Source organism: Panulirus ornatus, chromosome 11 (genome assembly GCF_036320965.1).
Source record: "Panulirus ornatus isolate Po-2019 chromosome 11, ASM3632096v1, whole genome shotgun sequence".
NCBI classification, from domain to species: domain Eukaryota; kingdom Metazoa; phylum Arthropoda; class Malacostraca; order Decapoda; family Palinuridae; genus Panulirus; species Panulirus ornatus.
The window spans coordinates 45,681,170-45,694,320 of NC_092234.1; the positions used below are offsets into that span (position 1 = coordinate 45,681,170).

Below are 13,151 nucleotides of genomic sequence, written 5' to 3' on the forward strand. Positions count from 1 at the left end.
CTAATTTTAAGATGGTACTTTATGGTAACTTTAACAAGCAATACATTATAGACATCATCCCTAAGAGATATGACTGTCCTGATTTGCAAAAGCCAAAGTGGGGCCTGGAACTAAATAATACAATCTCCAGGTCAGGATATCTGATTTCACTCTTTTAACAAAACCAAGCTACTGGGATAGGCTGAAGATCTTCTCCCTACAACCATCATACACTTATCCCCTTCATTTTTATTTTCTGTCTTCACTCTCTGTCCTATCTTCATCTTACATTATCTCTAAAATAATGACCATTAATACTACTAATATATATATATATATAATAAGGGAAATGTGTAAGTGTATGGTTAAGAAGAGACACTTTGGCCATGGCCACCCCTTGATAGGAGTTCCCCAAGGGAACAGGCATGGGAGATATAGATAGAATATGCAGTTTTTCCATATCCACATCAGTCTTTCTGCATGTCTTCCCTAACTACTTTTCCTTTTTAAGTTTCATTCAAGGCCTGGCCATGGAAAGGTCTGTGGGAGCTGTGGTTTTGGTGCATTACACGACAGCTAGACACTGAGTGTGAACGAATGAGGCCTTTTTTGTCTATTTTCCTGGTGCTACCTTGCTGAAACAGTGGGAAGTGTTGCTGTTTCCTGTGGGGCTGGGTAGAGCTGGGAATGGATGAAGGCAAGCAAATATGAATATGTACATGTGTATATATATATATATATGTCTGTGTATGTTTATGTATATGCACACATATGATATATGTTTATGTGCATGTATGGGCATTTATGTATATATATGTGTATATGAAAGGATGGGCTATTCTTCGCATGTTTCCTAGTGCTACCTCGCTGAAGGGGGAAATAGCAATAAGGTATAATAAAATGAATAAAAAAATAAAAATATATATATAGCATTAATGGGATGGCCTTGATTAGGGCCTCAGCTGTGTGGTGAAGTAGCGCCAGGAATGGATGAAGGTAAGCAAGTATGAATGTGTCCATGTGTATATATGTATATGTCTGTATTTATATGGTACAAGCCATATACATACAGACATATACATATATACACATGGACACATAGGGGATAGGGGATAGGGGAGAAAGAATACTTCCCAAGTATTCCCTGCGTGTCATGGAAGGCGACTAAAAGGGGAGGGAGTGGGGGGGGCTGGAAATCCTCCCTTCTCGTTATTCTTTTTTCTAATTTTCCAAAAGAAGGAACAGAGAAGGGGGCCAGGTGAGGATATTCCCTTAAAAGCCCAGTCCTCTGATCTTAAAGCTACCTCGCTAACACGGGAAATGGCGAATAGTTTGAAAGAAAGAAAAGTCTGTATGTATATGTTATGTAAATGTATGAATATGTGCGTGTATGGGCATTTATATATAGATATGTGTATATGAGTGGATGGGCGATTAAGTATAAAATAAATATAAATATGTATATGTCTGTGTATGGGCATTTATGTATATATATGTGTATATGAAAGGATGGGCCATTCTTCACATGTTTCCTAGTGCTACCTCGCTGAAGGGGGAAACACCAATAAGGTATAATAAAATAAATAATAAAATATATATATATATATATATATATATATATATTTTTTTTTTTTATACTTTGTCGCTGTCTCCCGCGTTTGCGGGGTAGCGCAAGGAAACAGACGAAAGAAATGGCCCAACCCCCCCCCCATACACATGTACATACACACGTCCACACACGCAAATATACATACCTACACAGCTTTCCATGGTTTACCCCAGACGCTTCACATGCCTTGCTTCAATCCACTGACAGCACGTCAACCCCTGTATACCACATGACTCCAATTCACTCTATTTCTTGCCCTCCTTTCACCCTCCTGCATGTTCAGGCCCCAATCACACAAAATCTTTTTCACTCCATCTTTCCACCTCCAATTTGGTCTCCCTCTTCTCCTCGTTCCCTCCACCTCCGACACATATATCCTCTTGGTCAATCTTTCCTCACTCATTCTCTCCATGTGCCCAAACCATTTCAAAACACCCTCTTCTGCTCTCTCAACCACGCTCTTTTTATTTCCACACATCTCTCTTACCCTTACGTTACTTACTCGATCAAACCACCTCACACCACACATTGTCCTCAAACATCTCATTTCCAGCACATCCATCCTCCTGCGCACATCTCTATCCATAGCCCACGCCTCGCAACGATACAACATTGTTGGAACCACTATTCCTTCAAACATACCCATTTTTGCTTTCCGAGATAATGTTCTCGACTTCCACACATTCTTCAAGGCTCCCAAAATTTTCGCCCCCTCCCCCACCCTATGATCCACTTCCGCTTCCATGGTTCCATCCGCTGACAGATCCACTCCCAGATATCTAAAACACTTCACTTCCTCCAGTTTTTCTCCATTCAAACTCACCTCCCAATTGACTTGACCCTCACCCCTACTGTACCTAATAACCTTGCTCTTATTCACATTTACTCTTAACTTTCTTCTTCCACACACTTTACCAAACTCAGTCACCAGCTTCTGCAGTTTCTCACATGAATCAGCCACCAGCGCTGTATCATCAGCGAACAACAACTGACTCACTTCCCAAGCTCTCTCATCCCCAACAGACTTCATACTTGCCCCTCTTTCCAAAACTCTTGCATTTACCTCCCTAACAACCCCATCCATAAACAAATTAAACAACCATGGAGACATCACACACCCCTGCCGCAAACCTACATTCACTGAGAACCAATCACTTTCCTCTCTTCCTACACGTACACATGCCTTACATCCTCGATAAAAACTTTTCACTGCTTCTAACAACTTGCCTCCCACACCATATATTCTTAATACCTTCCACAGAGCATCTCTATCAACTCTATCATATGCCTTCTCCAGATCCATAAATGCTACATACAAATCCATTTGCTTTTCTAAGTATTTCTCACATACATTCTTCAAAGCAAACACCTGATCCACACATCCTCTACCACTTCTGAAACCGCACTGCTCTTCCCCAATCTGATGCTCTGTACATGCCTTCACCCTCTCAATCAATACCCTCCCATATAATTTACCAGGAATACTCAACAAACTTATACCTCTGTAATTTGAGCACTCACTCTTATCCCCTTTGCCTTTGTACAATGGCACTATGCACGCATTCCGCCAATCCTCAGGCACCTCACCATGAGATATATATATATATATATATATATATATATATATATATATATATATATAGCGTTGATAGGATGGCCTTGATTGGGGCCTCAGCTGTGTGGTGGAGTAGCGCCAGGAATGGATGAAAGCAAGCATGAATACGTGCGTGTATGGGCGTTTATGTATATATATATATATATATATATATATATATATGTATATGAGTGGATGGGCCATTCTTCGCCTGTTTCCTAGTGCTGCCTCGCTGATGGGGGAAAAAGCGATAAAGTATAATAAAATAAGTAATATAAAATAAAAAATAAATGTAGTGTTAATGGGATGGCCTTGATTAGGGCCTCAGCTGCCCATGCCATCTCAGCTATCAAAGAGAAAGAAAGAAATAAAGAGCTTGAATCTAATAAAAAATCAACATTCATATCCTTACCTGTCAAGTGATCAAACACAGCCTTAGCAAGAATTATGAAGAAAAAGATGCAGTAATGCCAGGCAACCAAAAGTCCACTGCGAACCTCTGGGAACTGACTAAGCAACTCAGTTAGGGATTCACTTGCACTTCTGTTGAAGAAAATGATGTCATGTGGTGAACCTGAATATTAATAAACTGTAGAGCATACAGTGATCAAACTACTTACATTACCAAAATCATATCAATATATATCTACATTCTGATAAGAATCTATAGAAATACATTTCTAATAAGTATGACTGCTGAAAATTAAATCAGATTTAGCAACTCCATTACAAAATTTTGTGTTGAATAGGTTAAAAAAAAAAGGAAATAATTGTATTGGATCAATTAACCACTCAATAATCTATGATAGCTAAGAACAATGGATTTCAAAAGGATATGATGGTTAGCAAGTTCTGAAATACAAATCTACCAACATAAAGTAAATCCCTGTTTATCTAGACAGGCAGTCACAAAATCTATGTGTATAATACATCACATTTGTGGATGCCTCAATTCCCAAATTTAGAGAAGTGGTAGAAACTTATGTATTTTCCACTCTGATATCCACATAGACAATCAGACAGGGATCAGAGATAATGACAGTTTGGTATGAGGGATGAGACAATCTGCCCAAGTAACTTCATATCATGCCATGCATCTGGTGTGCAAAACGACTCGTAGTCTTACAAAAATATATCTTTACAAACAAGAAAACCCATCAGCTACTATGACTGTTCTTGCGGACTGGGCAAAAGGAAACAAAATTATCATTAGGCATCTTACATTGACACTATAAAGAAAATGAAGTGAACAGGCATGCTGCCGAATTCACAAATCCAGACAAGTCCTCAAAAAACTCAGCTGAAACAAACTAGATGAGGTATTCTATATTTGCTTTTCCAGCAGACAATTGAGATGCTGGCACAAGATTACCACTCATGACAAATTAGATAACTTCTGATCAAATGATCAATTCAAAGGCACTGAAAAACAGCTGCACTCACTATGAGGACAGATTTAATGACAGCGAATCTTGTGAATTACATGATGCTACTAACAAAATTATTGAATAAGCAGATACTGAACTTATTCACTGCTCCCTTCCTATACTGAGATCTTTGTTTACCTTATCTTATGCCATAAATACATCCTATTTGCAAACTAAGCTTAAGATGATGGGATTCAGTTCTTATTGAGTGTTAAGATTAAAACTAAAGGAAACATTGAGTTCCTACAAGTGTGTGTGTAACAGCAACCTGAAGTGACTCATCATTATAGCTCCAGCACGTCACATCATTACTTAAGCCATGCTCTCATCCCCAGGATTCACAGTTTGAAAAGATTGGGGATGACAGTGTGGTTGCTGCATCACTGTAGCTGGGTATAAGACCAACGCTGTCAGTTGCCTCACATCTCCTATGGCATGTATAACTATCTGTCAAATGTGTAAAATGTGGTAATTGATTAGACTTGTTTCTTTCTTTCCAACCAACAGTATCATTCTATTTTATATCAACAGCTCTTATGCTTAACCAAATTTTATCAAGGAAAAACAAAAGGATATTACATGCATTACTGTGTACTTCAGCATTTTTAATTGCTAATTTCATTTTTTTCTTTTATCAAACCACTGTCATGTACAACTGAATAATGAAATCTGTGAACTGGATCTGTCAGTTTTCACAAAAATTTTACTACTGAATTGTATCTATGGATCAACAGCCAAACATAACAAGAATGTAACATGTTTACGTTACATTACAATTAGTCACTCTAGTTATTCAACGAATCATCATAGCATTGAAAGTGAAAGAATAAGGAGTGCTTATATAAACTTGGATATCTATGTTTCATTCTACCACACTGGGTATAAGTCTTGGAAGTGTGAGTGAACTAAGAGAATATATGCTCTTGATCCACAAAAGTAAAAGTGAAATAAGGATGATATACTATTAACAAGAGAAAACATGAAAGCAAAACTGGTTTTATGATGCTTTCATTATCAAATATTAAAATTCTATTTACTCTACAATTAGTGATGATAAACAATATCTAAAAATATGTGCAGCTGTTATTTCACAAGTGTTTCAGGGCTCAATCAACTTGTATTTTATTGCCTATGGTCTAATCACTTTTAATTAACCATGAGTAAACCTTAAAGAATTGTTTATAAAGTATGAAGGAAGAAAATGAGAAATAATGACCAACTACTTCTATATTACTGAGACTAAGGATATCACAATGACGTTACATTTTGCAAGAGACGGGATTTCACAAAATAGTATTTTGAGGAGCGAGGATCTGGAAGCTGTGAATGAGTTTAGGTGCCCTGGAGTAAAGTTCAGTAAGGATGGTTGCAAAAGAGTTAAAGGTAAATGTCTTACAAGGGAGAAAAATCTTAGCAATGGATCAATAAAGGAAATATCATTTGTGATTAGAATTCTAACTGACTTATCAAAGTAAGGATCTGAACCACTACTTGGAATACATGTATGGAAAAATAGAAAGAAATAAACAATATGGCTTCCCAATCTAAAGACATGAGAATCAACAGAACATGCATTATCATCCAGTTTGATGTAAACTTAAAGTGGAAACCAAAATTCAAGACGTAGAAAAGCATGCACATGTTGACATAAAAGGTAACTCGATTCTGAGCCTTGAACAATAAGCTGATAATTACAGCAGTGTCTACATGTCTACAAAGAACTTAAGCAAAGCTTGCATTAAACATATATTATGGAGGATCTACTATATGTACAGATACGTACAAAAATAGACAGATTTTCTCAAATGAAGTACTAAGGATGAGTAAAGTAGAAAACATTAGAGGAAGATAAGGTAATATAAAACTATAATCAGTACATAAAAAGTTAGAGTTTAATGATGGAATAAATGTATGGAAAAACTGTAAAAGGAAAGAAAAACCATTAAGTAGAATGGAAAGAGATACTGAGCAGGCCATGAATGAAGCAGTAGAAAGACTGAAGGAATATATATATGACAAGAGGTTTCCACTGAGAAGTCTAAAGAGAGATATGAAGATCACAATGGGGAAAATATTCTGCATGCATGGAGGAAGAAGGTATACTAGATAATGCATGAAAGACTGTCATTACCTGCTGGCAGCGGTACCAGCACTATCATCACTGGAAGTATCAGAAGCATTCCCATTTTCATCAACAGGTCCGGCAACAGTAGAAACTCCATTGGGTGACTGGGGTTCTGAAGCTAGATTAGTAGTGGTGGAGACTTCAGATACTTCAACTGCATTGGAGGCACTTGAAAATGTAGTGGCATTCTCCACTGCATGGTTTGAAGCATTCTGTTCAATATGTGATGACTGTGATGGTACTGGAATGCCTGTAGTGTCAGGAGAATTTCTAACAGTGCCTTCACCAGACTCTATATCAATTACAACATTATATCTGTTGTCCAGTCCTCTTTCCGCTCTGTTGGTTTCCGAGTGCGGGTCCGGTGGGTGAGGAGAGAAAAGTGACTGCCATGCTGAACTGTCTCCACCTTGTTCTCCATTTTGCTGTTCCTCATTCTCGGGACGAGGTCTTCTGGATTGCATGTAATGTTGTCGTTCATGTAGTCTGATTGAAAGAGAAAAATTATGCTTACATGGGATAAGAATGTACAATATGTATTCACAGAAAACTTTATCCATGTGTTACAAGAAATTATCCTGATATCATAAACTGATGCAGTATTCATATATCATAAACATGGCAGGCCTACTTGGCAAGCTGCATGAATTAAAAAACATAATATAACAACAAAAAATGATCCATTTACTTCACCACTTTTTTCAAAAACATAAATGCAATTTACATTCATAGCACTGCATTGACCCAATAAGGGGAGTCTGCTATGCCAGGGCCACACCTCAGCATACCCAGCCTGGCACAAGCCATTATGTGCAATGCAACACCAATTCTGCCAGGCAGAAAGCTCAGTTCATGATCTAAAGAGGCTGAGATCCCATAGCACCACTATTATGCTATGGTAACCAATATAACAGAATGATAACTAGGAGACTAACAGGACCCTAACAGTGTTCATGCTTAACAGTTAGTTTCTTTACCACAGAAAACAGCTCATTTCAAATGACTGTACAGATAAGTGTACCCTCAGACTGCCTACAGTCTTCTTATCAAAGAAATTAAAGAAAATGGTTCCAAGACACCAAAAACCTCTGAAGATCACATATTGACATTTTAATTTCCCTAAGTAAAATACTTTTCGAATTAAGCAATACACACAAAACATACAAATTGTCAGAAAAACTTTGGATGAACTTGTGTAAAGAGAATGGGAGAAAATAAGACAGCAAAACTATAGGCAAGGTTGGAATAAAGAAAAGGGAGAAATCAGAGATGACGTGTAGAGAATTCTGAGAAAAGGTAAGGACTTGTACCTGCGTGCATATGTGCTAAGTGTTCTCTGACGTGTCTGTGCTACAAGAGGCCGCAGAGATGTAAACACTTGGCGCCATGTGTTAGTTTGCAGGCGGCTGGTGAGGGAAACAGGTAGTACCAATCTCTCTGTCCGTCCTACTTCTTCTGAAGCTGGAATGGGTCGTCCATGGCCTGCCATTTCCAGCTGCAAAGAAATATTCATCCATGCAATATCACCAGCAATGAAATTTCCACAAATATTTAAGATATGTTGTTTGGAATACATTGTCAACTGAGATAACAAAATGTTATTACCAACTACTGAAGTATAATAAAAGTACAGCTTTAAAAATACAGAATGCTCAGAAACTTGATATTGCTGGATTTTTATATTGTCCTCATTACAAAGTATATAAAAAATATATAAAAAAATTTCTAACTTGCTAAGCATCAAAAAAGTGTGGCTTATTCTATCACATCAATATAATTTGATTTTCTTTCAATCTATTATATGAGCTTCCATGAGACATCCTTATCTCTTAAGTTTCTAACCAGTTTTCTCTGGTGAATCTGGTAATCTTAGGAACCTAATCTTCCTTTATGGTTGAATGTTCCTAACCTCAGACTTCTAAAAAATGGATCTATCATTCGCATATAAGAATAATGTCGTTACTTATGTGAGGCGTAAACTGTCAAAACACCTGTCAACGTAGTGTGTGTGTGTTTGTGTGTATGTATGTATGTATGTATGTGTGTGTGTATGTGTGTGTATGTGTGTATGTATGTGTGTGTGTATGTGTGTGTATGTATGTGTGTGTGTGTATGTGTGTGTGTGTATGTGTGTGTGTGTATGTGTGTGTGTGTATGTGTGTGTGTGTGTATGTGTGTGTGTGTGTATGTATGTGTGTGTGTGTGTGTATGTGTATGTGTGCGTGTGTGTGTGTGTGTGCATGTATGTGTGTGTAACTCAGGGCTGAGGATATCAAGCTTGTGAATCCAGCTGGGCTTTCATTCATAGATTATCTCCGCCGCCCGCTCCTCCGACATGACTAACTACCCTACATCATCTACAATAACAGCATCGCCACACCTAGCTTTATCCTTTCCTTGACCCTTATTCTAACTAGAGCTATACATAACAACAAGACTGTGATCACCTACAGGAAAAACAAACACGAACCCTTAAGGTTTTGCGCTATATAATCCAGTCAGCCATTATCATGGATGACATACAGCTCTCCCTTTCCATACTCTTAATCAGAATACCATAGGCACTACAATGTATCTCTTCCTTGCTCTAGTCTTGCCCCTCGTCAGGGAAATATCTTAGGGGAAAGTGATAGAGGACCCTGGCACGCTACCTGATGGCTCCGATCTCCTTCGCTAATCTCATGACAAGTGTAAACATCACAGCACTCACAACAACGCAAATAATCACAAATACGCACAAATACAACTGATATGTTCTTTTTATGGAAGATTAAGAACAATGGAATATTTAGGCAATTTACGGTCGTGTCGGAATTGCTCTTGTCGCCGTATTATTGTATAAATCAAACAATATCATCACCTGTGAAATTTTCCACTTGTAGGAATACATGGCGCGCACCCCCACCGTGTCTTCAAATTCAGTATTTTCTTATCTATTATGACACAGAAACTCTCTGCTATGGTTTTCATACTCTAATATAAAATTTCAATATATAAAAATCAAAGGAACAAAACAAAGAGCGAGCAAAATACATATAATGATATGTAGACACAAAGAAAATAGAAATTGGATATCTAAATCTCTTTCCAAGCTCTGTATGAGACACCATCCTATGGTTTATGAAAGTACAGAGTAATATTATCAATAAACTCGTCTCTATTTAAATTCTAAAGATGATGCAAATACAGGAATGTACCTTGATAAACCTTATATATTTCAAAGGAAGGCAAAGAGCAGAATTCTGGAGATTTTTCATCAAAATCTGGTGGCGAAAAGCTCACCAAATCTGTCATGGAAAGTGGGACGATTTAATTTCTTTCTAATACGACTGTAAAGTCAATAATTTCCGAGGGAAAACTAATATATACTTAGTCTAATGCCTGGAATACTGTATGGAGAGAAATAGCTTATATAAGAAAAACTGCAAAAGACTAGATTGGCAAAGCATGGAGACAGTCTTAATATGAATGTCAAAGGAAATAAAAGATAGATATATCAAAAACTAGAATATATATATATATATATATATATATATATATATATATATATATATATATATATATAATGAAACATGATGTATTAATTCAAGTACACTTGGGGATAACCGAGTATCAATTTTCCTCATGGATATCAGCGAATAGCAGACTTGCATGTCACTGTGACCTACTGAAATTCTCTCTCTCTCTCTCTCTCTCTCTCTCTCTCTCTCTCTCTCTCTCTCTCTGGGCAAAATACGCTGTAAGACATTTGCATACGAGTTTGCATTAACTACTACAACTGGAAAATCTAAACGAATAATTAGTCGTTCAGTAACTTGATAGATCAGTATATGGAAACCTTTGTAACTTTGAATATACTTGTGTTACATCACCACCTCTTGCCCTTTTCTATACAAAGTTAAATAGATTCGAAGTATATTCGTCCCACTCAGTTTGGCGCCATCCTTCTATTGGTCAGACGTGTGTGTGTGTGTGTGTGTGTGTGTGTGTGTGTGTGTGTGTGTCAGCACGTTTCACTGAACTGGATATAAAATCCTTTTTTTTTTGTTGATTTTTTCCGTGTTCTAATAACTGCGGCGCAGTTTCAAACAACTTTTTTTTTCTTGTGTTTTGAAGTGTTTAGTTTGTGATATATATATATATATATATATATATATATATATATATATATATATATATATATATATATATATGCCACTGTAGTAATGGAAAGTGCTATATATTGTGAGGATAAAAGAGAGAAAAAAAATACTTTACGTGCGCTTGGGAAAACAAGAAGCGATTTCTTGGCAAAAGTGGAATTTTAGTATGACCCAAAAGTAGTGACCGTTCTGTCATTTTCTTTGTGTGAGTCTGATCATTTCATCTTTTGAGAGAGAACAACTCTCCTTCTTCTAGTTATTGTCAACTGTTTTGTTCACGTTCTAATTCTGAAAAAAAGTGTTATATACTGTGACGAAAAGAAAAAAGGAAAAAGGGGAATTTACACCTTCAGTTCACTTTGGACTGAAGAAACACGGATGCTGAAGCGCAAGGTCAGTGATTATAAAGTCGAAATTTCTCGTACCATGACTCACGTCATTTACTCAACCTTATTATCATTATTTTCCGTAATATAAAAACCTCTCTATATCTTATTTCATCACGCCAGCAGCTGCTCCACTTGTGTTCTATATGCGACGTGAGAGAGAAGAAGTAGTCTGGCTTTCAGATGGAACACAATCATTTTGCTAAAGGCCTTTAAAAGGTTTTTGACCCCCTAGGTAGAGAAGCTGGCTGCCATAGCTACGAATAAATTAAATGTTCTAACTCACACACACACACACACACACACACAGACACACACATACACACACACACACACACACACAGACACACACATACACTACGTAGATGTGTCGATTTTGCATATTGCACAACCAGGGAGTACCCAGCAGGGTGGGGGGGAGAGTATCTTTCAAGTTAATAGTGTAACCATGATACGGAAATGACAATTCGTAACGTCATTTCCTTCAAACGCTGTTGTCTCTTTTGAGATTTTATGGCGTATATTCCGATGCGTTAACGCATAAATGTTTTTTTTAGACGAAATTGAGGGATATTTCCAGACTTGGACCATTTACTGGAATGAAGTAAGCTTTGAATATGGCATTCAAGAGTAAATAATCAGTAAAAGGGGTAATTAAACCATATGCTGCTAAAAAAATAATTGCACTTCTCTCTATATTCACCAAAAAGTTTATATCACGAAATGTGACATTATGCAATGATTTGATACTGAAAAAACCAGGACAATATACACTTTTAAGTACATTCGAAGCCAGTAAGAAAGGTAAAGATTAAAGAAAAATTAATCTTTATTCCATTTTTCGACGAATGCCACAAACATTGAATCGTATATATGAAGGTTTACTACAGATATGTTGGGTAAGTCTAACTGTATGAGCCTGTATTACGAGTGGACAGTCACCATATTTTGGCTCGGCTGTATGACTGGGAACACAAGCTGTATCATTGAAAACACAGGCTCTTATGAGAACTACTCATTCCAAAGGACTCCGTGTCATTTCACTGGGTAATACCAAGTATCCCTTTCTTTTTAAATAAGAGGCCATGGGGCACTGAAAAACATAGGCCTATACACCTTTTTTTAAAAAATTTTAAAAAATTCCCTTTAAAAACCCCCAAAAAAAAAAAAAAAAAAGGGGGGGGGGGAAAATTTAAAAAATTTTTAAAAAAGGGGAAAAAAAGGGGGGGGCCCCCCCCCCCGGGGCCCCCCCCGGGGGGGCCCCCCCCCCCCCTTCCCCCCCCCCAAAAAAAAACCCCCCCCCCCCCCCAAAAAAAAAACCCCCCCCCCCCCAAAAATTTTTTTTTCCCCCCAAAACCCCCCCCCAAATGTTTTAAAAAAAAGGGGGTTCCCTAAACCCCCGGGGGTTTTTTGGTTTGGGGGGAAAAAAAACCCCCCCTTTTTTTTTTTGGGGGGGGAAAAATTTTAAAAAAAATTTTTTCCCCCCCCCCCCAAAACACCCCCAAAAAACCCCCCCCCTAAAGGGAAAAATTTTTTCCAAAAAAACCCCCTTTTTTTCCCGCCCAAAAAATTTTTTTTTTTAAAATTTAAAAATTTTTTGGTTTTTTTTAAAAAAAAATTTTTTTTTTATTTAAAAAAATTTTCCCCCCCCCCTTTTAAATTTTATATATTTTAAAAAAAAAAAAAAAAAAAAAAAAATAATTAAAAAAAAATTTTAAAAAATTAAATTTTTTTTAAAAAAAAATTTTTTCCCAATTTTAAAAAAAAAATTTTAAAAACCCCAAATTTTTTAAAAAGGGCCCAAAAAAAAAACCCAAAAAAAAAAAAAAAAAAAAAATTTTTTTCCCCTTTTAAAAAAAAAAAAGGAAAAAAAAAACCCCCCGGGAAAA

At 36.9% G+C, this 13,151-nt stretch overlaps 1 protein-coding gene across 3 annotated transcripts in view; it reads right to left on the reverse strand.

The window, feature by feature from the left end:
- The window catches only part of LOC139751459 (RING finger and transmembrane domain-containing protein 2), a 35,267-nt gene extending 25,843 nt beyond the window's left edge, over positions 1-9,424 (reverse strand). For 2 of the 3 annotated variants that reach the window (XR_011713348.1, XM_071666886.1), the window contains exons 1-4: positions 9,386-9,424; positions 8,045-8,229; positions 6,741-7,220; positions 3,595-3,725 (exon numbers count right to left, since the gene is read on the reverse strand). Coding sequence is in view for 2 of the 3 variants with exons in the window: in XM_071666886.1 (XP_071522987.1) it covers positions 3,595-3,725; positions 6,741-7,220; positions 8,045-8,223 (790 nt within the window). In the remaining variant the exon portion in view is untranslated. Of the gene's footprint in view, positions 1-3,594; positions 3,726-6,740; positions 7,221-8,044; positions 8,230-9,204; positions 9,338-9,385 lie in introns of those variants that run through there. The other variant, XM_071666887.1, reaches the window with a different exon arrangement.
- Positions 9,425-13,151: the final 3,727 nt, after the last annotated feature.